Source organism: Epinephelus moara, chromosome 12 (assembly GCF_006386435.1).
Source record: "Epinephelus moara isolate mb chromosome 12, YSFRI_EMoa_1.0, whole genome shotgun sequence".
NCBI lineage: Eukaryota > Metazoa > Chordata > Actinopteri > Perciformes > Serranidae > Epinephelus > Epinephelus moara.
Window position 1 is genome coordinate 26719843 of NC_065517.1, and position 26039 is coordinate 26745881.

The 26039-nt window shown below is 41.7% G+C and overlaps 1 protein-coding gene and 1 long non-coding RNA gene across 2 annotated transcripts; one reads left to right on the top strand and one right to left on the bottom strand.

Annotated features, from left to right (window-relative positions):
• Window positions 1-533: 533 nt before the first annotated feature.
• slc22a16 (solute carrier family 22 member 16) lies at window positions 534-21136 on the bottom strand. The gene is made up of 8 exons (XM_050058086.1): window positions 20979-21136; window positions 18690-19166; window positions 17032-17149; window positions 13164-13722; window positions 12129-12256; window positions 3613-3722; window positions 1317-1416; window positions 534-1122 (listed from the first exon to the last, which is right to left on the bottom strand). The coding sequence occupies exons 1-8, from the start codon at window positions 21020-21022 to the stop codon at window positions 928-930; spliced, it is 1731 nt and encodes a 576-aa protein (XP_049914043.1). The 5' UTR covers window positions 21023-21136; the 3' UTR covers window positions 534-927.
• LOC126398613 (uncharacterized) lies at window positions 9667-11621 on the top strand. The gene is made up of 2 exons (XR_007570795.1): window positions 9667-10733; window positions 10951-11621. It is a non-coding gene; the product is annotated as an uncharacterized LOC126398613 (long non-coding RNA).
• Window positions 21137-26039: the final 4903 nt, after the last annotated feature.

The following is a 26039-nucleotide window of genomic DNA, read 5'->3' on the forward strand; positions in this document are numbered from 1 at the left end:
GGTTGAGGGCGAGAGGCTGTCAGCAAATAGTTTGTTGGGCACAGGGAAACAGAGAGCTGTGGGTGGATCACGGGGAGTACCAACAGTTAGTTCAGGAGCTTCGCCTCGACGATCACCTTTTCTAGGCATATTTTAGGACTACTGTGCTCTGAGTTTAAGTTTTTAGAACTCGAGGAGTTTGCAGCGCTGCGGCAGGTGACTAGAGCACAGAAACGCGAGGTGCATCCCAAAGAAAAAAACAGTGAGCAAAAAGTTTCATTCTCATTAATAACAATTACAAAAAAGCTGCTAAAACACCCTCTGTGTGACCGAGGCCAAAAGCAGTTTGGATAATTTGGCTAAACTGCTGGAGTTTCTTGCCCTATAGCTATATGTCCCATCACTACGAGATCACGGCAATTCCTTTGGTGAGTACAAAGTTCTCATGACTGATAGAAATCTTTGGCAAAACTACAAAACTAAGACCCAAATTGTCATTTAAAAATGATCTCTTAATATCCTTCATGTTTCCTTGTTCTTGTACACACACACACACACACACACACACACACACACACACACACACACACACACACACGACACACAAACAAAGCATATGATTTTCTTCATGGACTGCTGTGATTGCACTGTATGTGTGACCGATTGTTACATGACTGTGATCTGTGTGCGTGCAGGAGGGTTTGTGTAATGTCCCAGGACCCTTAAATTGTTGGTCACTTTGTGGAAAAAAACACATCATCTCAACAAGTTCTGATGAAAAGCTTCATGTTTTTTCTTTTTTCTTTTTTTTTCCAACAATCTACTAAATCAATGATGTTACTATTTCAGTTTCTGGCAGCCGTCACCTCCTCTCGTTTTTCCTTCATTTTTTATTCGTCCAAAGCTTCTCTGTGCGTCAGTCTCTCTGGTTTTCCAGCGGTGTACAGCTCAGGCCTTTACTTCATGTTGGTTCATCTCCAACCCGTCCTCAGCATCTTTATTGCCCAGGGCTGAGTTCTTCTTGCTGGGCTCGCGTCCCAGAGCTTCGGCCTCTTCCAGAGTGGATGTTAGAGGTTTGCCCAGGGTCTCAGGCAACAACATTGTCAGAACTCCGATAACGAATGCCAGGATCCCCACGATGAGCTACACAAAGGTCATGATGGATAAAGGAGAACATTGATTTGTTAATTAATTGTTTGTTTTGTTGCCAGGATGCCCCTGTAGATGAACTAAGACTGATAGAAACAGGGTCCAAAGGTGACAGAATAAACATCGTAATAAAACATGAAATCAGATCTGTTGTTCTGAGAGAACTAGCCAAGAGAGGACATGTATACCTGAGGTAGGTAGATCCACACATCAGCCAGATACACACAGAAGGGGGCCACCACGCTGCCAACACGACACATCATACTGCCACTACCCACTGCCAGAGACCTGGAGGGAGATCATAGACAGAGTCAGCAAAATTACAGGAGACAGACTGGGTGACGTCAGGGTGCAGACACAGAGGCTGCCACCACCAATATGAATAACAAGAATCAGAATTACTGAAAGAAGCATTACTTTAAAAGTGGATCATATCTGGAGCTGTGGATTACATCATTTTGTTGCTGTTTCTTGACTATTCTGTTTCTGACATGGAAAGACACTGAACGGCTAACTTAAAAGGTTAAAAGTCAAAGATGCATATTTTTTCTCTTAAAGCAACACTTACCTTTCTGGAAATTTTACACTTCTCTTTGTTTAGGTTAAAATGCTATTAATAAGCCGATGGCACAAAATGTAAGTGAATTCCACCAGAGATAAAAACTCATAATTATACCATTCTCATATGGTTCTAAGAAAACTCCGACGGACGTAACCACCGTAAGTTGTGCCACGAGACCACTTTTTTTGAACATGCTATATTATCAAAACAGTTATGTTTACACTCATTCTGTTTGTTTGTAGGGATGCACAACATCCTGAAATATATGCACATATTAGTTAGCAACAAAACTATAATAGCCTTGATGTAGTGATCCTGAATATGAAAAGTGGCTCATCTTACCCCGTTCTCCCCTAACGTTAACGCTACTATCTAACGTTAGCACTGTAACCTTATTCTAAAACTCATCAGTCATCACTGACCCCGGATAAGTTTCAAAACTCGGCAGCACAGGTAACGTTATGTTTAGTTTGCTTCCAATATAACATATAACGTTACATGACAACACAGTATCCAGTTGCTAATGGCTAACGTTAGCCCACTGTAGCGTAGTCTCTGAAACATTAACGTTATCTTCCTTGTGCATTTCCACTTACTACTAACTTTAAAGCTACTATGTAATGTTAGCACTGTAACCTTATTCTAAAACTCATCAGTCATTACTGACCCCGAAGTTTCAAAACTTGGCAGGACAGGTGACGTTATGTTTAACGTTAGTTTGCTTCTAATATAACATATAACTTTATATGACAACACAGTATCCAGTTGCTAATGGCTAACGTTAGCCTACTGTAGCGTAGCCTCTGAAACATTAACGTTATCTTCCTCGTGCGTTCCACTTACTAGTAAGGTTAACGCTACTATCTACCATTAGCACTGTAACCTTATTCTAAAACTCATCAGTCATCACTGACTCTGGTTGGGTTTTAAAACTCTGGGGTTGCATTTGACTGTCTTGGCTGTAACGTTACACTCGCTCTCCTCTTCTGTGTATCTAACGTTACCTTGCCAACGCCTACGTCTATCATAGACATAATGAGGACGAAATGGAGGAGGGGGGAGTAGGCCTTCCGAGGGAGGTGGAGTTGTGGATGTTCAAATTTTTTCTAAGTGCTGTGTGAAATGTAAGAAAGGTAAGAGTAGCTTTAACTGTAGTGCTGTTTATTTTCATATTTTTCTTTCTACTGAACTACACCTGCCAACAGTATCACCACGCAGAAAGAAACCCAAATCTGCTGCTAGCTCACCTAGCCTGTTAGATAGCAACCTAACAGTAAAGCTAAGCCGAGGAGGGCGCCATTAATGATTACATCCTGCAGTGTCATCAGCACTTTTTTTCTGGGTTCCTATCGCCCCCGGTCCCCCTCCCTAGCTCGTTACACTTCACCTGCTCTCTGAGGAGATGGACGAGTTATCCGACGCCACGTGAATCCCTGAAACATGCTGTATACATACTGCTGCGTCAGTAGCTTCCACTTTAGTAGAAAATTATGACAAAAAGTCACATGGAATGAGTAGTAGGCCGTCTGAATGTGGAAAAACTGAGACATATTGTTGAATTTGCACATAATTTTTCTTTCGTCTTTGTTTGGTAAATGGATGAACGTTTTCAGAAAGAAAGAAAAATTTGAAGGGGTTAATATTTATAGGTTATTATGCAATGGTTTCAGACATCCGGCTCACTTGAGATCAAATATGTGTCCCCTGAACTAAATGAGTTTGACTCCCCTGTTCTAAGGTCATTTTGGTAAAAGTAAAGCGAAAGTAGTATAATAAGTTACTTATCACTCTACACAGAGAGCAATATTGTAAAGTAACTTATTACTTTAACATGAAGGTAATCAGTAATATGTAACGTCAACAATGTTGTTGCCTGAGAGTAACTTTCCCAACACTGGTGTTTTGTTTCTGTTGGCTCTCACCTGATGATGGTTGGGTAAAGCTCACAGGTATACAGGTAGATGAGACCAAAGGCGATAGCGATGGCGAACTTCCCTGTCATACAGAGAGCGATGGCCAACGCTTCGATGTCCTGTGGAAACGGGAAAGAAGTCAGTTGAACAGCGAAACAAAAACTTCCCATGTTTATCCCATGTTTCACAGTGAAGTAAACAGACACTTTAGTTGCATATATTTCACATCATTTTGTTTTGAAGGGCAAAATTTACTGTAACAACCTTTACCCTCTGAGTGATGTTACAGCTGATTCCATCATACACAAAAATAAAACACTTGACCTTCACTGACTCCACTAATAGTCAAGCTTTAAACAAGAGCACAGATTCTCTCACAGCACTCCACAAACTGAGACTCACCCTGACTTAATTCTGTTTATCACATTTTCTCATAAGTGATCTAATAAAGTGAATGAATTTACTTCATTATTATAATTTGTGGCAACACAGAAACAAAACTGTTTAGTTAATGCATGCATGTGTACTGTGAGTGAGCATGTGTATGATATAAAGAAAATATCCATGGACATTGCAGACACTAAATTCATTTGTGTACATATTTAATGGAATGGGAGTTGAAGTATTTTGTAATTGTACATGCATGTATTCATATGTGTATCTACATATTTAATGTGTGCAAACACTATTTATAATGAAGTCCTGCATGGCCTGTTAAAAGAATTAGAAAACACTCCAGCGTATGAAATGGAGGACATAAAAGACAGTTTAAACAAACTTAAAACTCAAGTAAAATCAGGAAAGGCTCTCTGAGGCTGTTGCAGGGATCCAGGTGTGAAGGTGTGTAGAAGTTAAAATTGATTGTAATTTTTTCAAAATATTTCTAAGATGATAAAAACACAACCTTTGTGACTTGATGCTCAAAACTTAAATTACTGTCAAACCGGACTCCGAGATTTCTTGCAACAGGTTTGATATTATCCAATAGGGGACCAGCCAAAGGCAGAATTTGTTAAGTAATGTGCTCAGTTCAGCTGAAGAAAACTTTTAGACATCCATATATGCACCATATACACTTTTTTGAATGGCACCTACAGCTGCACAGTGCTGGTTTGTAATGGTATACCACATGTGCATGCAAATAAGATGTTCTTGGAAAGTGAGCTGCGACCTTAAAAGCCCCAGTGCTTCTCTTACAAACACCTGGAGAACTAACTCAGTCTGTTGCTATGACGCAACATATACAGACAACAACACCAACGTTCAGAGAGGAGGGAGGGGTTGTGTGAGGTGATCCACTTCAAATAAGCTATTTTTTGACTGCTGGGCTGAATCCAACTATCTTTTACTTTGGAATAAACATGTTTATTATTCTATCTTTCAATGAGTCTGTCGTGCTATGGTGTGTAATTAGAGCTAGCAATATACTTACATGGAGCAGCCTCCTGCCCATCTGAGTCTAAACACTGGTGTCTTATTTCTATTACAAGAAGTTGGTGGTGGTGGGAGTGATTTTGTTTTCATCCTGCAGATGCCAGACCTGCTAAAAAGCTATAATTGTGTGCTGACAGTATGTGGTGCTTAGTAAAACGTACAGTGTTTCTATTTGGATGTAATACAGATATGGTGAGTAAAGCCCCTGTAATAAGTGTAAACGCTTGGAGGTTGATTACCGAAACTCCCTCACTAATTCAGTACAGTGTAGCTGTGTATATGTAGACAAGCACAGCATTCAAAAGCAAGAGCACTAAGCCACAATGAAAAGAGATTTTTAACGGTACTTTCTGAGAGAGTGAGGTTTTGACTGTGTTGCATTACAAATCTTCAGAAACTTACAAAGAAACTTGCTCAACCAGCAACTCAGGCCCAGAACAGAAGAGCCCATTGTGCAAAGATCTATAGAAAGACCTACAGGACATATACAAAGAGTGCAACCAGTGTGAAGTTGAGAGCTGAAAACCGACAGCATAAGAAGCCAAATTAACTGCTTCTCTTTGTTTCCAAGTCTTTATGCTAAGCTAGGCTAAGATGACAGGCTCTGGGGTGTAGCTTCATGTTCACCCCACAGAGTGGTATCAGTCTTCTTTTTTAATTGTCAGCTGGGAAGCGAATCAGCATAATACTCAAATGTCGGACAGATTCCTACAGTCTGGGTAAAGCAAAAATAAATATGTGTAATGAGTTTGTCACACCACAGATAAAGGTTTGAATGATTTAAAAAAGTCTCCAAGTATATAAAATAAGGTTTCAGAATCATGAGAAAACAGGTAGTATTCTCTGCTCTGACAGGCTGGGGGCGTGTCTGTGGAATGTGCTGAAGCCCCGCCCACTCACGGGGAGGCTGCAGCCTCTTTAAGTTGCTGTACACATGCCGCATTTTTGCACCCTCAAATTCATTGTTCTTAATGTAGACGCATTCAAACGCCAGAGTGATGCCAGAGCAATACCACACAGTGCGCATCAGTTTCCATGCGCCTATTTTTCAGGGTGTGAAAGCAGCGTCCTGACTCTGAGATAACATGAGATTCAGCACTTATTAAGGTTGCTTAGCAACCTCAAACGCAACCTACCCCCGTACACTTGAAAGCTGGCACAAAAAAGCCACAAGTATAGCAACCAGGGCCTGACCTCGCGTTTTCCAGGGGGTTAAAGACACAGCATGTGCATGGCCCCTTAATTGTTGCACTACAATGGATGCTAAATCTTGCACCTTTATTGGACTTGTACAGCCATACGTGTTTGGGCCACCAGAGCCAGAATCAAAGTCGGAGTCAGAGGACACAGACCTAATCAACCTAATTTTTGTCAGTCTGCAACAGACTGGTACTTTTTATTTATTTTTTCAAACAACAACAAACTCAACGGCTCCTGTTCTTATAAAGTGTAGGGGCGAGGTTTATGCTAAAGGTTGCCCCATTGTGTGTTTTCTAACATGTGTTTATATGTTAACCTTAGATCTTACTTTACCAGGACTTAGACCACATAAGCACTAAAGAGCCCATCTTGTGATGGGATCACTCCAGCCACAAAACAGCGATCTGTGACTTACAATATAACAATGTAGGCCAAGGGCATTAAGTGGAGAAGCAATGACCTTATCCATTTTGATCTAAACTAAACATCTGTAAGGTTTCCTAACTGCATCATGCAATGGTGCGATGCCATTGCGGTGACAAAATATGTCCAAATCAGACAGACACAGAAACACCTGACAAATCACTCGAAACTATTTCTGTAATAGCCGAGTAGGACCGCCTTAATGACGTGAACTCAACATTCTGTTTCGCTGTCCATATCAGTCTGGACTCAGTGCCGCTCCCAAATACTTTCCAGAAAACTCCAATTGAGGCCAATCAGGGATCCACACTATAGCTGACAACATAAGCAGTAGGGCTGCCCCCGACTAAGAATTTTCCTAGTCGACCAATAGTCGTCATTTAGGGCCATTAGTCGACTAGTCGCCCGCATGTTTACGATATTAATTTAATTATTAAATGTTATATTTTGGGCGGGGCAACACAATGGTTTGAGTTGAAGGTGTGAGAAAGAATAGTATCAGTAACATTGTTAACACTGTGCTACATTACAGAGAAATACAAAACCGTACTAATGAACCTTCATTAATATAGGCCTATATTTTATCTACAAGTGCACGTCACACACTGAGCGAGCCGCCTGTTAATGACACTGTCGGCAGAGCAGTAATGATTGTGCTAAGTGGCTAATGGGCATGTAGCTGCTTACATGTTTCAGATGATACATCATGTTTGTAGTTGACAAATGATAGGCAAATGTTTGCCTGCAGAGTTTACATGTCAACTTGGGTTGGCTTGCAGAACAGTAATGGCAGCTCCCAAAACAAGAAGTACCAACTCTTACGTTAGTAGAGTAAACACAGCAATAAGTGAGGTTATTGCAGAAATCGGGTCAATAACAGTTTAACAAGAACAAAAGTATGCTTGGGGGGGGGGGGGGGGGGTATTTTAGCGTTCTTCCAGATGGATTTGGCAAAAGCTTGATTTATCAACTGGCTCAGTTGGTGACAAAGATGTTTCCCAGTGTTTTGTTACCCTGAGTGGCTGAAGGAGTTTGTCTGGGTAGTGTACTCCCGCCCATTGAAAGTGTTTGGAGCGGCATTGAGTCCAGACAAATACAGAGAGCAAACAGAATGTTGAACTCATGTCATCAGGATGGGCTCACCAGGCTGCTTCTGTGGTAGTTCCTGCTACAACTGGTGTCACAAGGACCACATTTTGCCATGATGACACACACACACACACACACACACACACACACACACACACACCCAGACTTACGAGGTGAAAACAATACCACCCTTCACAATGTTGTTGTGGCTGGTAAATATGAATTAAATCATGTATATGCTGAACATGCAGCATCACACACTGATATGAGGTTCAGACATTATCTGAACCTTCACACCAGTGGTCGAGGAAGTGTACAAACTGACTGCACTGCACAGTGAAGCAACTAAAAGGGAAGGAAGGGGAGATAATCTATCCTTATCACAACAGACTGCCAGGCGAGCTGGACCTAGCTGCTTGTGCACTGGTTTGATTGGATAACAAAAGAATGTGAGTGTCCTCTGTACATCTGTCCCGCCACTAAGAGTTCTACTTTTCATGTAAGTGTTTCATAACACTTCAATCCCATGTAGAACTCTTCTGTCATACTTAGAGACTGTGGTATGTTTGCTAAGGTAAGCCATATTTGTTCATGTTATTTACCAAAGAAGATTACATACACTCTGGTATGTAAGACGCCATGTTAGCCTGCACATGGATTTTCATTAAGTCCTGTCTCCCTTCGTCTCTTGTTGACCGCTCCGTTCAGAATGGCTTTCAATGTCAAAGGTCATATTTACTTGGACGTTAGCAGCAGCTGTTTCACAAGCGGTATTAATTTGGGGCAGAGCTCAAAACACACACAGAGGGGACTGCATGGGTCGTATATCAAGGTTCAAAAGGAACAACGGTAATGTTAGGACAGTAAACTCAAGAGCCGATGGTGTAAGAGAAAATACTTTAAAGGGACAGTTCACCCCAAAAATCAAAAAGATATTATTCCTCTTACTTTAAGTGCTCTTTATTAATCTAGATTGTTTTGGCCTATAAAAGTACTAGATGGCACTCAGTTTATGGTGCTCAAGGTGCCAAAAAAGACATCTGAAAAACTCAACAGCAATGTCTCTTTCCAGAAATCATGACCCGCTTACTCAAGATATTCCACAGACCTTGTTTTTTTAAAGATATTTTTTCTGGCATTTTTAGCCTTTAATGGACAGGACAGAGAAGCGTGAAGGGGGGAGAGAGAGAGGGAGTGACATGCAGCAAAGGGCCACAGGATGGAGTAGAACCCGGGCCGCTGCGGCAACAGCCTTGTACATGGGGCGCCTGCTCTACCACTAAGCCACCGACGCCCCGCACAGACCTTGTTGTGAGCAGTTTTATGTAGGAACTATTTTCTTCTTACCGATCTACACCTGCCAACTGAATCACTGTGCCGAAGGAAGCGTGCATCTACTCATGGACGGGAGGTCTCTTGTTTGTGACAGAAGGAGATGTAAATATTGATGACATTCTCCTCAGATGAAGTGTAACGTTAGCTAGCTCAGTGGTGCTAGCAGTACTGAACTGCTGTTTAGATTAGTATTGTTGCTATTTGTTATTGTTTACCTCGAGGTAAACATGACAGGGTGATGATAATTGCTGCTTGTGGTAAAGTTGTTAGTTAGTTATTACTTATAAGTTAATTAGTTAGTTGACCTGTAAGATGAGTAGATGCACGCTTCCTTCTGCGCAGTGATACGGTTAGTTAGTTTGGTAGAAAGAAAACAGTTCCTACATGAAACTGCTCACAACAAGGTCTGTAGATTATCTTGAGTAGCCGGGTCATGATTTCTGGAAAGAGACATTGCTGTTGAGTTTTTCAAATGTATTTCTTGGCACTTTGAGCACCACAAACTGAGTGCCATCTAGTTCTATTACATTGGAGAGGAGGCAGACATCTCTTCGGCTGATATCTCCAACACTCAGCAACACACACCAAAACGATATAGATTGATAAACAACACTACAGGTAAGAGGAAAAATATGTATTTTTGATTTTGGGGTGAACTGTCCCTTTAAAAGAGCCCTATATTACAGATTGCCTGTGGTACCGATTCTTACTTGAAGGTTAATTTACTGCATTTAATGTGACAGAATGATTTGAGTAGCACCTGGCCAATTCCTCTTAATTTAGGGTCAAATACGGATGAAAAGTTTGGAACAGAATTCTGGTTATAAACTTGAATTTTTAAACTCATATTTATGTTTGTTTTTTTCTTGTGGAGCGACTATAAATTGTGTTCGAGCCATAGATTGTACAAAAAGATAGATGACATGACAGCTCCCCCAAAGTAAAGTCAAAACATCCCCAATGCCCCCTGGTGGCACACTGCAGTACAGGTCACAAACCGTGCCACAAACCCCACCTGTCAGCGGATGGGACACGTGTCAAACTAAAAAATCAAAGTACACATCAACGTGTTTACCAAAAATGGTAGCTGTCATTTTAGGTAGTTCTTATCATGCTGATGTAATTCCAAGTGTTTGTTTATCTGGTCAGTTTGGTTATAACTACTTATTTGATGCTATTAAAAGGTGGTTTGACGACATGGCTGACAGCTGTGTGTGACAATCGGTGTGCTTGTGATTAATGGTGTTGCTCGGAATTGGTTGGATGGGTGTATGGGTGGGAACACGATACCGCAGAGATCACTACTGCTCAGATTCTGGCTCCAAATGACATCACCAGCATAAATGGCAATGGCTGAATCCAGGATATTTTGGCTTCATTGTCGTACAGTGGGAAGAAGTTGAGACCCAGATAGCACACATACATCTGGCCGACGCCGGCCTGAGGACAACACATCGGTCCTGAATTTATAACGTCTGACAAGCGTCGGCCGCATGGGCGGATATCTTTAAATTTAATACTCTTTTGTCCCAGCTCATCAAACGTCTCTGTTACGTCGGCTTTGGGTCGGCCCAGTACCGTAGAATGTCTGCAGTGTTTGTTTGGAACTGAGCTCGCAGGACACAGCATCTCATCACAGTTGGTTTCAGGTAAGCTAATTGGAATAAATTGGCAGAAAATAGCTATGTTGTTTCTTCTGTGACCGTTAAAAGAGGTTCCTGGTGAGTGGCGAGGCATGACTGGGTGTATATAGCACAGGTCCCCACCAGCTAACGTTATCTTTCGTTAGCTGTTGGCTAGTTTAGCGGTTTAGCTCATGTTAGCTAACAGGCTACAACTGTGGTGTTTTCATTTTATTTTCCGTAGTTGACGTTATCTGCTCATCTGGTTATCGTGAGCGCTCCTTTTGGGTTAAAGTGGAAGTGCCCGGAGCTGCCACCCGTGGTCCCGCGGCCCCCCGGCCTGACCTCCGGGGCCCTGGACGTGTGCTCAAGTGTCTGGGAGAGGAGCGGAGAGGAGCACGGAGGTCAGGCGGGGCGGGCCGACACTGTGTATCCCAGAACGGGTGCTGAAGTGTCGGTGAGACCAGCAGAGAGGAGCGCGGAGGTGAAATAGTGAAGTTTAAGGATGCCTTCAGTATGTTGTTAATGTGATTTTATGGGCAATTTATCAGTCGAGGTCTCCTCCTCTGCAAAGCAAACTGACCCGGTGGCTACAGGTAATAGCGCAGTTTTGAAGCCACTGTTTTTCCGAGATGAAGGACTGATTGTTGAGCTGCTGTTAACAGTTAACGGAGTTAACGGATCCCGTTATTTAACCGTTTCAACACTAAATTAAGCAGAGTGACGGACACAAAGCCTTCAATCTGGCTAAAAGACAGCTGAAATGCTAAAAAAAAAAAAAAGTGGTGAAGTTGGGATTTGTTTCTTGAAGTTATGTGCTCATCATCTTTTCTGTGTCTTGCAGGCTGCCAGGAGAAGCGGACTGGCCGTCAGATATTGTTTGTGGAAATTTGAAAATAAAGTTTGTCAAATTGACTTTTGTCTCTTCATTGTGCACACTTACACACAAAATAGGGTAACAGTCAGCTATTTTTGAATGTTAGAATTAATTTCTCACATTGAATGGTGAAATATTTGTAGTTTGAAAGGTCCGACCTAAATGAATAAGGGTCGTAGTTAACGAAGCATATGAATATTAATGAAGGTGCGCCTACTGAGCGCAGCTTCTTTTATTGATCGTTTGAACGTGGCGTGGTGGTCATTTTCGATTAAAGGCCGACGTCTCAGCGACGTCTTGGCAATGAGCAAACGCTCTCCCTGCTACGTCTTAACGATCTACGACGTCGGCTCGATGTATGTGTGCTATCTGGGGACGTATCGTCCATTTCTATATACAGTCTATGGTTGGAGCCAGTAGTTAAATAACCTCAAAAAATAAAAGTCTTGATGTGTGTGTGCAATATCGTGAAGTAAGATTTAACAATTCAAACACTTCTCTCAGACATACTGTCTCTCTCACACACACACACTCTCAGTACGTACAGCAGGTACCACAATGATGAGCATGCAAGCGACTCCGGCCAGAAGCAGAGCTGGGGCACAAGTCTTCTTCCTGCCAATCCGGTCCATTGCAAAACAGCCAACTAGATAGGAGGGAAGTTCCACTGCACCTGGAAAGAGCCCATCACAGCAGCTGTTGGTCAGAGGTTATCGTGACCCTGGCACACTGACACTGAGACATTCTATCTTGGGACCTAAATAACTGGCATCTGCAGTGCTGGTGAAGCTCAGGCACTCAGATGTGCTCCAAATAAGTGGGGATTATAAATGTTCCCATTGGACATTAAGGGGAAGCAAATTTAATCAGTGTCTTCTGTTAAGTATACAGAGGAAAAAAGACCAAGTAAACTGAATTTAAATACCGCATGTAATCTGCTGAATTGATCAAATGTTATTCCCAGTAACAAATGAAGTGTTTAAGATGTGCCTTTGTGAGAAATAATATTTGTCTGGGAAAAACCCTGTGCTTTCAGAATAGTATTAAACAATACAACAGTTCTTGATTTGTTTAACAGAAAAATGTTTATTCAGATGCAAATCTAATTTTCTTTATCAGATGAAAAAACCACAGGGAAACTATTAAGCTCGCAGATGGAGAGCTGTTCTTCTAATTGCTTACAGGCTTATTTGACCTTCTATGTTACCAAAAACAGAGCAGTAAACAAAGCTAAACTGGAGAGCAGAAATGATTTCACTGCCTTCACACTGACGTAATATTATCCTAACTAATACAGACGAACATGATAGTTTATAATGTAAGCATACAGCACAAACACTGCAAACAGAGTAAAGTGTTTAAGGTGAGATCCCCAGACAGCTTTAATTAGTGCCCTGTTGAACTTGGTAAACAGCCATACTGCACACACACTCATATAACGGAGTAAAGACACACAGACATGAACCCACTTTGCATTTAAAACCCACATGTTGTAAAGCAGCCCAACTGCTGTCAACAATCCACCCGCAAACACTAAATATGACCTAATGCACTTTCACACTCATCAGCCAATCACTTACCAGCCAGGAAGAGGTTAACATACTGGTTCCCTCCTAGGTTGACTGAGCCCAAAGAGAAGACATAGTAGCCCAGGCTGCCGATGAACCAGATGGCCCACACTGTGCACGTGCGGCCCGCCATCCTCCAGCTACCAAACAGATCCAGGATGGACAGCTTCTTCTCAGACTGCGCTGGACGCTCCTCCACCTCCTCCAGCAGAGGTTTGCCGTTCGCCTTCCGCTCTGGCTCCAGGAGTTCCTGCACCTTCAACTTGCACTGAAGGCCGTTGAAGCGGGCGATCTTGTCCAGCAGGGACTGAGCTTCCTTGTAACGGCCCTTGGCCACCAAGTAAAAGGGCGTTTCAGGGAACTTCCAGCAGAGGAGCAGGAAGGGTGAGGTGCACGTGGAGAGGATGATCTGGTAGATCCACCAGACCCGCACCAGGTAACCGGTCAGAGCCACCACCATGATGCCCACAGCGAAGGCAGCATGCACGTGCATAGAGGTCCATGTGCGAACCTTGATGCCAGTGAACTCTGTGACGTAGACAAACACCACCACGAGGTAGCCACTTGATACCTGCCAAATGCAAAGATGAGAGGAAGAGAGGACACGATGTCAAGCTCGGCTCACATCCCAGCTACATCAGCTGATCTCAAACAGCCCAATCAACTGATGGAGCAGCTGATTGAAGGGAGTCAGCTGATAGATCACATGATTCCTTTCTATGCGACCAATTGGTGAATCTCATTCAGGGCGCCCTATTTAAACTGCTCTGGCCTGCCTACTGTTGCTGCTTCCTCTACAAGCTGCTTTGCAACCTGCCTCCACCCCAGCTCCTCCTTTTCATGCTGTGTCTGACTTAGGCTTTCCACGTAGGCGCATGGAAGGGCAGGGAGGTGTGCTCTCTCTGCCTTACGGCTTTCTGTGTAGGCGCGTGGAAGAGGCTTTCTGCGTGTGCTTGAGGAACGGCAGAGGCCCCAGAACAGAGCCATAACACCAAATATAAAACTGCAAATAGGAAGTTTTCTTTGACTTAAGTGGTCCTCACTGAAGTAAAAAAATACAATACAAGTTTTTATGAAATCAAGTATCAAGTTACATAGTCTTGCTTTACAGTTGAAAATTGGAGGTTTCGCTTTCTGCTTTCTCCACCGCTGCCACAGCACAGAAGCAAAGTGTGGAGACAGTTCTGGCAATGCGAGACAAGGGGTTGTTTCACCAGTGAAAGACTAATGCGCATAAAGATGACCAGTGTTAGTGTTAGAGAAAGCATTGTCGGATTCAGCCATACATGTTTGGGCCTCAGTCAGGCCCAGACTCAGATGAGGAATCTGTTGTGCACCAAAATCAGAGACTAGCAAACGTATCAGAATGGGAAGTGCAATTAGCATCCTTTATTTATATATTGTTTTGTTAGCTTGTTAGCTTGTAACTGGCAGTGGCTGATTTGACAGTGTATTCACATTGGTCTCGTTTACATCCAAAAACTGCGCACTCTACCATGTTTGTTGCTTGTTAGCTTGTTAGCATGCAGGCTAACTGACAGAGGCTAACACAGCGTTAGTGCTTGTGAAACATACAATATGCGCTGCTATGTGGTTTTTGGTAGATAGTGGAAGGAAGCTCCAGGATCCAGTTTACATCCCAAAACTACACACCGTACCATGTTTGATGCCAAAACTTTAAATATGCTAATGCTAACTAGGCTCTATGTAGGCTACTGAAGAGTCCGCTCTACACTGAAAGTTTCAAGTTTCTTTGCTGGTGTTGTATCCCCTGACCACTGGCATTCGGTAGTTATGATGAGCCCCAGTACGCACTATTATGACGGGCCATTGTGCCAGATTTTGCATCGAAACAACTACCATATGCAGCATTTTATAGTACTGTCACATGATCAAATACAGACTTGACGTTGGACAGCATCAACATACATATTACCAATCATCCCTGCAAATCTGTGTATGACAAAGACACCAAATAAAATAAGAAATTATTCATTCCATGGATTTTTTAAATAGTTTATTTATAATTCATATAGTTTTTGTAAAATTTTGTTATAAATTTCTTCTAGATATTTCGCAAAAGAAAAAAAGAAAGATTGACGGAGAAGCGTTTGCCTTCTCAAGGGCAAATATAGCAGAAAACAGCATTTATATTTTAACGTGTGTTCTTTGAACCCAGACGTATTTCTGAGGTAGTAAACTGAATCACTCGCAAAGGCCCATTCTCTGTCCCCCCAGTGCAACAGCATTGCCTGCACTGTCTATATTTAAGCCCCTGCCCCTGACAAATGGTGTTGCCTGTATTAGACAGTGATTGGCTTTCAAACTGGTGACGTACTTAATCTAGTTTGCCTGGAATACGTTTGAATTTGACATTTCAGGGAAGAGCAGAGACGTTTCCACTTTAGTAAAGGAATGTGAAAACACTTCTTTGAAAACACTGCACTGAACAAGTCAGTCTAGTCAAGGCACAGTTTTATTGTAATATGTGTTTATTTTTTATGATGGTGCAGATGGACATGTGCAATTGATAGATGTATTGTTGTTTTTACTGTTTTATACTGCAGACACTAAGTCCGAGGCAGCTTTCCCACCGGGACTATAAAGTCTATCCTATTTTTGGGAAGAGGGGACTTTTTATGTTGTTTTCTGCGTCAGATCTCTTTTAAACTCAGTGAATTACATGTGGCAGTAATCAGGTGTTAAGTCCCTGTTTTTAAGACCGAGTCTGGACCGTGGCTGTGCAGCATGTGCCTTCACTATCAGAGAGCCTATGTGAAAAACAACAGCTGTAGCTGAGGAGGACTGGGGGGGATGGTAGAAGACGGCGAGGAGTGAAACAGTGGACTAACTGTGGGGGCTCTTTCGGCACAACTTTACTGCTGTGCGGACTAACCTTAACCGTAATGACTCTCTTCCTCTGCCTTGTAAACATGGTGTTTTATGCACATATTACTCTGCACACAAAAACACCAATGTGCGCACACAAAGACACATTAAAGACACTCTTACTGTCTTGCTCTGAAGCTGTTTATCCCCTGAATTCCTTCTCATTGCCTACTTTGAACATTTCTTTGACTGTTGCACCAACTAACCTTTAGCAGTACGGGACCTGGTTGAACTTGTAGGACGAAATCAGATGTTTACATTTTACCTAACAGCTTGTGCAAGAACATCCACTCAGCTGATGTTAATGTAAATGCATATGCCATAAACCCACACGCAGAAACACAGATGGTGCCCTCCCAGCACATAAGGAGGCAGAACTGTAGAGTTAAAGTTACACTGTCACAGTGAGTTAAATTCTTATTATACACAGCTAGGACACACATCTTGCTTTAGTTTGCATGTTGGATAGACTGCAATATGACTAACAGTATATGGTATTCATAGCAATTGGCTGAGAAATTGTTTTGTAGAAAAACATCTAGAAATTGGACACATGGTGATCCAAATGAAGCACGTCTGTTAGCAAACAGGGAGTGGGAAGTAAGGCACCTCCCTTGTCTCATACTGGCTTTGGGTTCAAGTGTTTGTGACAGGTTTTGCAAAATGACAGCCATTACTGTTTTTGCAAAATGGAGAAGCCATCAGGATCATTTTGGGGTTCGGTATCTTGCCCAAGGATACTTTGACAGACTGGAGGAGCAGGGAATCGAACTGCTAATCTTCCCATTAATGGACCACCTGCTCTTCCTTCTCAGCCACAGCCGCTGAGACCTCTAATGAGACCTCTAACGTTAGTGTTAATGTACTAGAAGTTTGACATATATCAGTCATTTCCCCACCTGCACCAACCATGCCATGCAAGAACACATACGGATACACAACCACATACGATAAGCACACATACAGCGTATAGTACACACACTGAACTCACCATGGCGAGGAGGAAGCGGAGCACCATAAAAAAGTAGTAGTTTCCAGAAAATGCCACAGCCACTCCGAGTCCAAACTGGCAGAGACTGGTGAACATCAGGATCCTCACACGGCCAAGTCTGGAGGACAGAGGTACCAATGCAGGTAGAGAAAGACAGAGAGATAAAGTGACTGAGTCGACATGTTCAGGTAAGAGATGCATTAAAAGGATACTTTGCCAATTTTCAACCAGCTTTGTGTCAAAACAGTGTGAGTAGTATGTGTAAATGATCAGTGGTACAGTTCCCTCCATTTTACCAGAGCCCAGACCTCTCTGCTCATCTCTTAGCTCTAATGACGCATCACCCAGTGCATTTTTGCTGTTTCTAGGGCTGTTGCCATGGATGCATAAAAAGACCTGGGTACAACATTGGAGGTGGGGCCACATTCATTCCTAGGTAAGCTGCTCAGTAGTGCATGAAGCCAAAAAAACTCAACATCGTGCACACACTGCGATGACACAGAGCTGGTTGAATATCAGAAAAGTTTTCCTGCTTCCCTTCACTGGTTCCTGCACAGCAAGGTCGGTCTGCTAATAGGTAGGCATTGTCTTCGGAAACATATTTTAGTGCACTGTTTGGCTTTATACGAGAATTTGTGAAGCCTTAATGTTTCCTGTAGTTTTAAACATAGGCTGAGAAAACTGAGCTCAAACGGTAAAACGAAGCAGTGTTGATCAAATATCACCTAAGATTCTGTTACTGTGTTGCCTATGTCTCTCCTAAAAGGTTTTCAGAAACATATTTTAGCTTACTGTTCAACTGTTATTCAAGAGTGTTTGTTACCAGCTGGCCACCATATTGTTTTCTGTGTAAAAATAGCCAAGCTCACATTACATCACCCACCAGCTGGAGCGTTTATTGGTCTGATTCAGAGTATAACATAAACATGGGGTGGCACTTTGTTTTGAACATGGCACAGATGCTCCAGCTCCTCTTCTCTCTGCTTGCTCAGTTAAACTTGACCTCACAGTGTGAGCCATGGGGACCAAGACTTGGACAAAGCCCAGCCCATTGAGGCATTCAACCATAAGACCATGGATAAAAACACAAGATCAATGAGGTGTGATGATGAATAATTAATCCAAAATATTAACCACCATCAGCACTTATTCCTCACTTTATGAGATAGTTGGGCAGAAATCAAAGCTAGCGTACCCTCGACTCGAGACCAAAGTCCTCCTCCTAAATGCTGACCTCTTCAGTTTTGGCTGGACTGTTTGACCGGGTCATCTGTCACATTCATCTCCTCTCCCTTCCTGTCTGTCATACTTTCAATCCCATCGTCCACAACAACCATCTACTTCTGTCACTCTGACCATCCCCTCCCCACATGCTTCATGCCTCCATGCTTAGCAGGCGACCGTAAGTGCACACTCAGCTCACATATCAGTGACTGGGCATGAGAGGACAGTATCATGTTGAGGCAGAAGAGCAGTGATGTCTCCTGAAGTTATAACTACATGTGTAAAGGATCATAAAGGCATGCTCTCTCAATCTAACCTCTTGTTTCTGTGCACACGTGAAAAGAACTTCCTGGCATGGTGAAACTACGTCACGTGTCTTACATGATATAATTTACACTACAGTACCCATCTGCCTCCTCCTCCATCCTGCTTACCTGTCTGCAATGTCCCCGAACACCAGCGCTCCGATCAGCACCCCCATCATGAAGGTGGGCTGGCACAGCTTGGCTAACCACTCCTTCTCACACACCAAGTCCCAGTCCGTCACTATGCTCTGGTGAACTTCAGTGAGGTCATAAATAAAGTTCCCATCGCAGGCTTTCACTGTCTTGTTGCCATCGAAGTTATACGTGAAGGATTCTGGATTCGTGCGCAAGGCGCAGCGGCACTGGCTGAGCTCCCACTGATCTCCTTCAGCCGTCCTCACCACCAGGGGCCCGGTCCCCGGCTTGAAAACTGGCAGGATTTCTTCCAAGCTAGATGCCGTGAGGTTACCATACAGGACATCGGTGATGTTGCCTTGCGCACTGCACACAAAGTTTGGCGTCTGCACCAAGAAGACCGAGGCCAGGTAGTGGATCCCACAAGCTATGGCCTGGAAGACTGCTGCGAAGTACAGGGATGCCTGAAATCTGGAGAGACAGAGAATGCATGTCAGTGTTAATGCATGTCACAGCCTGAGAGACGACCAACACAACAGCATATAGTTCATCTCATCACAGATCGCACTCTGCCTTTTTATTTACTGCTTCACTTAATGAGTTTTTTTCTTTTTTCTCCTTTCAAATTTATGTCTGTGCATTTGATATAACACATTGTAGTTAACTGTTAAATTGCAATTGTGCTCTGGCTACACATAAGAAATGCCATGCCAATAAAGCTTTTTGAATTGAATTGAAAATGCATTAAAATATGCTGTATGAGCTGAAGAGGAGATGATGAGTGATTTAGAATCAGAACTGGGGGAGCCCTTCTGTGCAGAGTTTGCATGTCCACCCCGTGTCAGCGTGGGTTTTCTCCAGGTACTCCGGCTTCCTCCCACAGTCCAAAGACATGCAGGTTAATTAGTGACTCTAAATTGTCCGTAGGTGTGAATGTGAGTGTGAATGGTTGTCTGTCTCTATGTGTCAGCCCTGTGATAGTCTAGGTGACCTGTCTAGGGTGTACCCTGCCTCTCACTCATTGTCAGTTGGGATAGGCTCCAACCCCCCCCATGACCCCCAACAAGATAAGCAGTTCAGAAAATTTATGAACGAATGCAAAATTGCCACCTTTACAATTCAAAGTTCTGCCCATGTGTGCAGTGAACAAATGTACATCACCATCTTCACTGGATTTAACAGAAATCTCCTTTTCCCTCTCGTACTGTATATTATAAATGCTTTGTCTTGTAAACTGTTCTTTTTAGCCACAAAACAAGTGATTAAAACAACAATGGTGGTGGAAACAAATATATTTTGTTATGGCTACAAAAGGACAAACCACACAAGAACCATTTTTGATCCATTGCCCCCCAGTGAGATGTTTCTGGGACGAGGTGATATTGAGTCTGTCTTCTACATTGGATGTGAAAATACCTCGGCGTCCATTAGCACAAGGATAGGAGGGCTTACACACTGCATTATGGCTGTAGCTTTTATGTAAGTTAAACATATCATTAAGATGAATTGGAAATCACAAATCAAAATGTTTTAATATAGATAATTGGTTAAAGACTTTATGGCTCTTTGTGAATATGACCATGGAGATGATGGACCCTGGATTTTTATAAGATCCTATCAAGGGAAAATGGTTCATGAATAAACTTTATTGTATTTATGCTGCACATCTGTTATGTTTTGTTTGATTTTGTATTTGTGTATGGTGTTGTGTTATTGTTTAACAGTATGTAGCTATATGTAGCATGTCAGTGTGCTGTCCTGTAGGAAACATAAAAAAAAACATACTTGACATGAGCTTTGTGAGAAAACCCAAATAATTAAGAAGTTAAACCAGTCCAGCTTTTTTTACAACAAGGTAAATAAAAACTGGAAAATTTGGTAAAAATGTCGGCATTTTAACTGTGCATTGTTATCTTTTTGGCACACTTCAAATGTCACAAAATGGGATTAATCATGCAGTTTTTAAAAACACATATAGTTCTTTTAACAACTGGAACACTTAAGTTATTTTTCAAAAATCTACACACGAGTTCATCGGTGAGCATGTGCCAGAAAAACATGTTAAAATAAACCAAATTCACACTGCACATGTACTGAAATGTAAAAACGGTGACTTCTCTTTGTGTTTATAATGTTTGTTTTCAAAAACGCATTCATAACATGGAGACAAATAAGTTGAGAAGTTCCAAAGCTCCCCAACCGGCTGCTCATGATACCACAAAAACACCCCGAAATTCATTCACACAATAAAGGAAACATGTGCAGACAGTAAGTGTTTGATACCTTTTGAAATGTCCGAGCTCGTCGAATATTCTCTCCACGGTCATTTTCTAACGGTGAGTTTGTGCCACGAGGCTCCCGGTGCGTCTCTGTGTGTCTGTCCCCGGCGGCGGGCAGCGGATCCTGTGCGCCTCGGTGCCAAATAATACACTGTGTTTTCCAACGGAGAGAGGAGCGAGGGGTAGGAGGAGCGCGCGCGCGCGCACACACACACACACACACACACACACACACACGAGGGGTCCACTTTCAGCTGCTGGATCAGCGGGAAGAAAGCACCTCCTCTCTGGCAGGAGCTGATGGTGGTGATGTTCTGGTACGTCATGATCAACACGTTATTAATGTGATCTAAAGGTGTGCTCGTCATCTGTTTATTTTATTCTTGAAAGCAGATCAAGACAAATACTTTAAACTGTAGAGCCCTAAACTTCCTCGGGCAGTAACTGACCCTCTTTGTCATGATAAATGTGACCGTGATTACATCACACATTCTCACACAGTGGAGTAATCATGCAAAGTGTTTTCTCAGAGTTGTTTAGATTAAATACGTCACATGTACGTTCACCCCAGCCTGGCCTCACACACACATAATCACAGCCTGACCAGCTCTGAGCTTAAAGTAGTGTTGCAGCTGGTATGTTGTTAGGGACTGTTCTTTACTTATCAGAGGGGAGGATGGCTGGAGTGTGACCCTCCTGAAACCACAAATATTCTTCTGTGAGCCTCCCTGAGTGACTGGAGGTACACGCATGACCCTCTCTCCACCATAAATTAGTCATTACATTTTTAAAACTCGCTCTTTGATGTTTGAAAGTTAAAAGTTGAAGACGAAATCCTGGAGTTAGAAAAAAGCCTTGGTTTATTTACTTTAATTTCACAGATAAGAAACAATAAATCGTGAAGACAATAAAGCCTCCACTAACATAGCATCTTAAGTGTTGTGTGTGATTTATCCTGGCTTCATATGAGCAGAGGAAATCTCCACTTGTCGCTAGGCTAATTTATACAATGTAAAATGCCATAGGCTTGTGCTAATAATGTTAGCATATTATATTTGTTTGGAAAACGTGTTTAGTATAAGACAATTGTTTTGTCAGTGAACCTTGTGAGTTGTATTAGAGACGAAATTTGTAAAATTACCTTTGTTAAATGTTGCTGTTTTCCCTGGTTTCATATGAGAAGAGGAAAAGTCTGCTAGCTGCTAGGCTAATTTACACAATGTAGAATGCCATAGGCTTGTGCTAAAAACATTAGCATGTTGTATTTGTGGGGAAAATGTGTCCAGATAAAGACAAGTGTTTGTCTGTGAATGCTGCGAGTTATAGTGAAGCTGATTTGTGTGCTTGTGTTTGAAGTTGTCTCTATTAAGTCATGTTTTTTGAATCAACTAAACTTTACAGCACTTCACAGAAACCCCGCTGCCAACTAGTATTTTGGAGTTGTAACTGTAGAGTGACACAGACACACCACCACACAAGTATAAATGCTCACGTGTGTAGGCTACGGTGTAGGCTCTGCATAGAACTGATGCAAAAGTATAAATACTGCTTAAGTTGCAACGGATGTGTCCAAGGACCGTCAGAAATGTTAAAATCCAACACTTATTTCTGTTTTTCCAGTTTCTGGCTTTGATAAATGGGGTAATTTTGGCTATTTTTAAGGAAAATAAACCTATGGATTTTTGAAGGCATGTTTTCTTTAAAAATTGGCATCAAAATAATCACGAAACACAGCTATTTAAAGCTGTATGCCTCCCCTGAGCCAAAATAAACACAAAAGTTCCTCTCCAGTGCTTAAAAACTTATTTGACATGCCTCCTCCTTTTGACACCACACCCTTCCCTCTCATAAGTGATGAACAGTCCCTTATTACATAACACCTAAGGAAAGTTAACCCTCTTTGCTGTGACATCATCACACAATCAAGGCTGTGTGTGTGTTGGGTTTCTTTTGGCAGTATAAAAGTTCTAAACACATTCCAGTTTAAAACATCTTTATTATGTTCATAAAAGCATCCATAAAGACAGCTGACCCCAGTGCGCCACTATGCTACAGTTTCCAGGTTAAACAGTATGCTTCTTTGAAACGGCAAGGGTGGGGTTTTTGTTTCAGCGCTGAGGGGGACATGTATAAAACAGGTGGTTTGGGATCCTCCCCCCCCCAGGAAGTTATCAAACAGTTTGTGACTTTTCTACGTGAATTTTGACAAATAAAGGCCTGTCTCAGTTAAACACCTGGTCTGGTTGCCTAGCAGAAATTCTTTATTAATTCTTTAAATTATAGAAATGCTTTATCTCTATGTATTAGGGGTGGGGGTTGCAGAAGCATACCTGTTTATTTTGTTGCTAACAGGCCACCCTTTCACTACATCCACTAGTATACTTACAGGTCTCTGACATCACAGAGCCATATTTCTTTGGAGGTGTTAACCCTGTCAGGATCAGCCTTCTCAAAAGCCAACATGCAGCTGCTGTAAATATGGCTGGGGTTTACAACTTAAGTGTAGTGGTTATGAGCTGCTGAGTTCAGAATCTTTCCAAGGTCATAGTTGATCTCAAACCAACAATATGCTGCATCCTTACTGTAGTTCCCTCTGTCCATTTGTTCTACTCACTCTGAACTTTAAATTTCAAGTCCTAAATAAGTCATAATGTGCTCTTCGCACATTTACAGAAACCCTGAATGCTTCGTTACACTTGTATTGTTGAAACAAGAACGTTAAAAGTTGTTATGTCCCTGTCTGTAATTTTTGACCTGCACTTTTTACACACTTTTGTGAGCTTGTAAAATTATCTTTGGTATCTTTTTGTCCACCTGGCACTCAATAACAAAATATTAGTTCTTCATGGTTCATCTTCATGGATAGTCTGGGGAAGTATGAGTCAAATGAATAGTGAAAGAATAGTGTTGATTGTTTGGTCGGTGAAAAGTCACAAAATAGTAAGAGATGTACAATTCCCTGGAGTCTAAAGTGACATATGTAAACAGCTTGTTTTGTCCAACTATTTGTCCAAAACCCCAAAAGAATAAGCGGTTACGGAAAATGAATGCATGAATGAATGAATTCATTTTCTTTTGATTTAATCATTTAATCGTTTCAACTCTACATAAAATTCAGAAACAATCATAAAACTCTGGCCTGAGTTGCATGTCTTGGCATGAATGTGAGTGTTTGTGGGACTTCATGAGCACAGTTTGTAACGGCACCAATTAGTCTTTATAGTTGACTGGAAATTTCTTGAACCCAGAAATGTTGTTCTTTTTTTATGAAGCTATTTCATTAGCAAAAAACAGAAATGGCTACAATTTTGCTTCTTAGAAAGATGATCCAAGGTCCTAGTCCATGTTTGTGACGTCCAGAGATCCACCTGTTACCATGGTGCAGTCATTTAACCTTTCCTTATTAGCATAATTTGCATAAATTATGTAAAAAACAACAAGAAAAAAACAGTTCAAAGACTCTTCGATTACTGGCTTACGTGACTCACAATTGACTGAGGTGAAACTTGGTTATACTGAGCATTGCTAGCATGTAAATGTCCTCGCACATCGGCTGATGTTAGAAACACCTCATTATTAGGGGTGTAACAGATCTGAAGCTGAGACCAAACTGTGACACACACTTCCAGTCTCATGTCGCTAATCCGTCTCTCGTGTAACAGTCTCTTTGTGTACCATTACACACCTACGAATCATGCTAATGAGAAAAGGTTGCGTGATTTATTCAGGACAAAAGATGGATTTCAGGATGTGGAAACATAAATTTAAACTCCAAGGTCACCTTTCTGACTTGACTAAAAGGATTTTGACCTTTTTTTAATTTATTTATTTATTTTACATTTTTTAGGAAAGGTTTCATGGTAACAGGTGGCTTTCTGGACATCACCAACATGGACTTGGACCTTAGATAAACTTTCCACATTAATCAGAAGCAAAATTATAGCCATTTCTGTTTTTTGGTAATTAATTAGGTTATTATGCTTATTACCATAAAATTTCAATAGTTCAATAGTAGCCCAGGCTTTTATTTGCTTAAATCTTGGAACTCAACAGGCCAATGTTTGGGACGGGTCTTTTATTCCTTTCACACAAAACTGTTGCTCAGCAAAGATGAGGAACCACAATCAAATTGTTTATTTAAACCAGTATGAATATTACTTGTTTAAAAATTAGGCTTCATATAATATATCAATTATGAATCATTCATTTGATCTAGCTCCAACAGACAGCACATCAGAGAATGAGAGAGTTTTACGGCACTCTGCATACTAACACATCACTACTTTGTCCTGCTAAGACAATACGCACAACTTGGATTAATTTTTATGAACAATGCTTTTGATTGTTTTGGTCTGAGGACCCTTACAGACTAAAGGAATATGAATAACTTACAGGGTAATCAAGGAATGGACACATACTATAGTTTGAGGTAGCCAACAACCCGCTTTTATACATCCAAAGCTAGTAAATCTGAATGCTTTATTCTTTGGTGTTCACGGTTTCAGTAAAATGAACTTAACGATTGAATAATGGAGAATCTAACTGAGCTAACAATATGTAGCATCGCCAAACTGACACCATTTTAAGTATTTATATTTGTATGTGTGATCGAAGCAGCTAACTATCGTTAGCTTAAGTGGGTAGTCGACAACCTGTTTTATACATCCAAGAACTTCTATAAAAAATGAACTGTTTGGCAACCAGACCAGGCCTCTAATTGAGAGGGGCTTTTATTTGTCAAAATGTGTAGCTACACTAGGCTAGTAAAAGGGCTGCAACTAACGATTATTTTCATTGTTGACTAATCTGTCGATTATTTCTTCGATTAGTCGACTAATCGTTTTATCGAAAAATGTGTTAAAATGTTGAAAAATGTCGATCTGTCCCCAAAATGATGTCATCTAATGTCTCGTTTCGTACTCACGCCAAAGGGTTTTAGTTCACCTTCATGGGAGAGTGTGTAAAGCTGCCAATATCTGAACGTAAGAAGCTGCAGTAAGAGTATTTTGGGGTACTTTTATAGTACTTTTCTATGAAAAATGACTCAAACCGATTAGTCGACTAC

Excerpts from the sequence above, each read along its gene's own strand:
- slc22a16 (XM_050058086.1), bottom strand. The coding sequence starts at position 21,022 with ATGACCGTGGAGAGAATATTCGACGAGCTCGGACATTTCAAAAG. Across the intron at positions 17,150-18,689 it reads TTCGGGGACATTGCAGACAG|ACTTGGCCGTGTGAGGATCC; the intron begins GTAAGCAGGATG and ends TCTGTCCTCCAG. Across the intron at positions 1,417-3,612 it reads CTTTACCCAACCATCATCAG|GTCTCTGGCAGTGGGTAGTG; the intron begins GTGAGAGCCAAC and ends ATCTCCCTCCAG.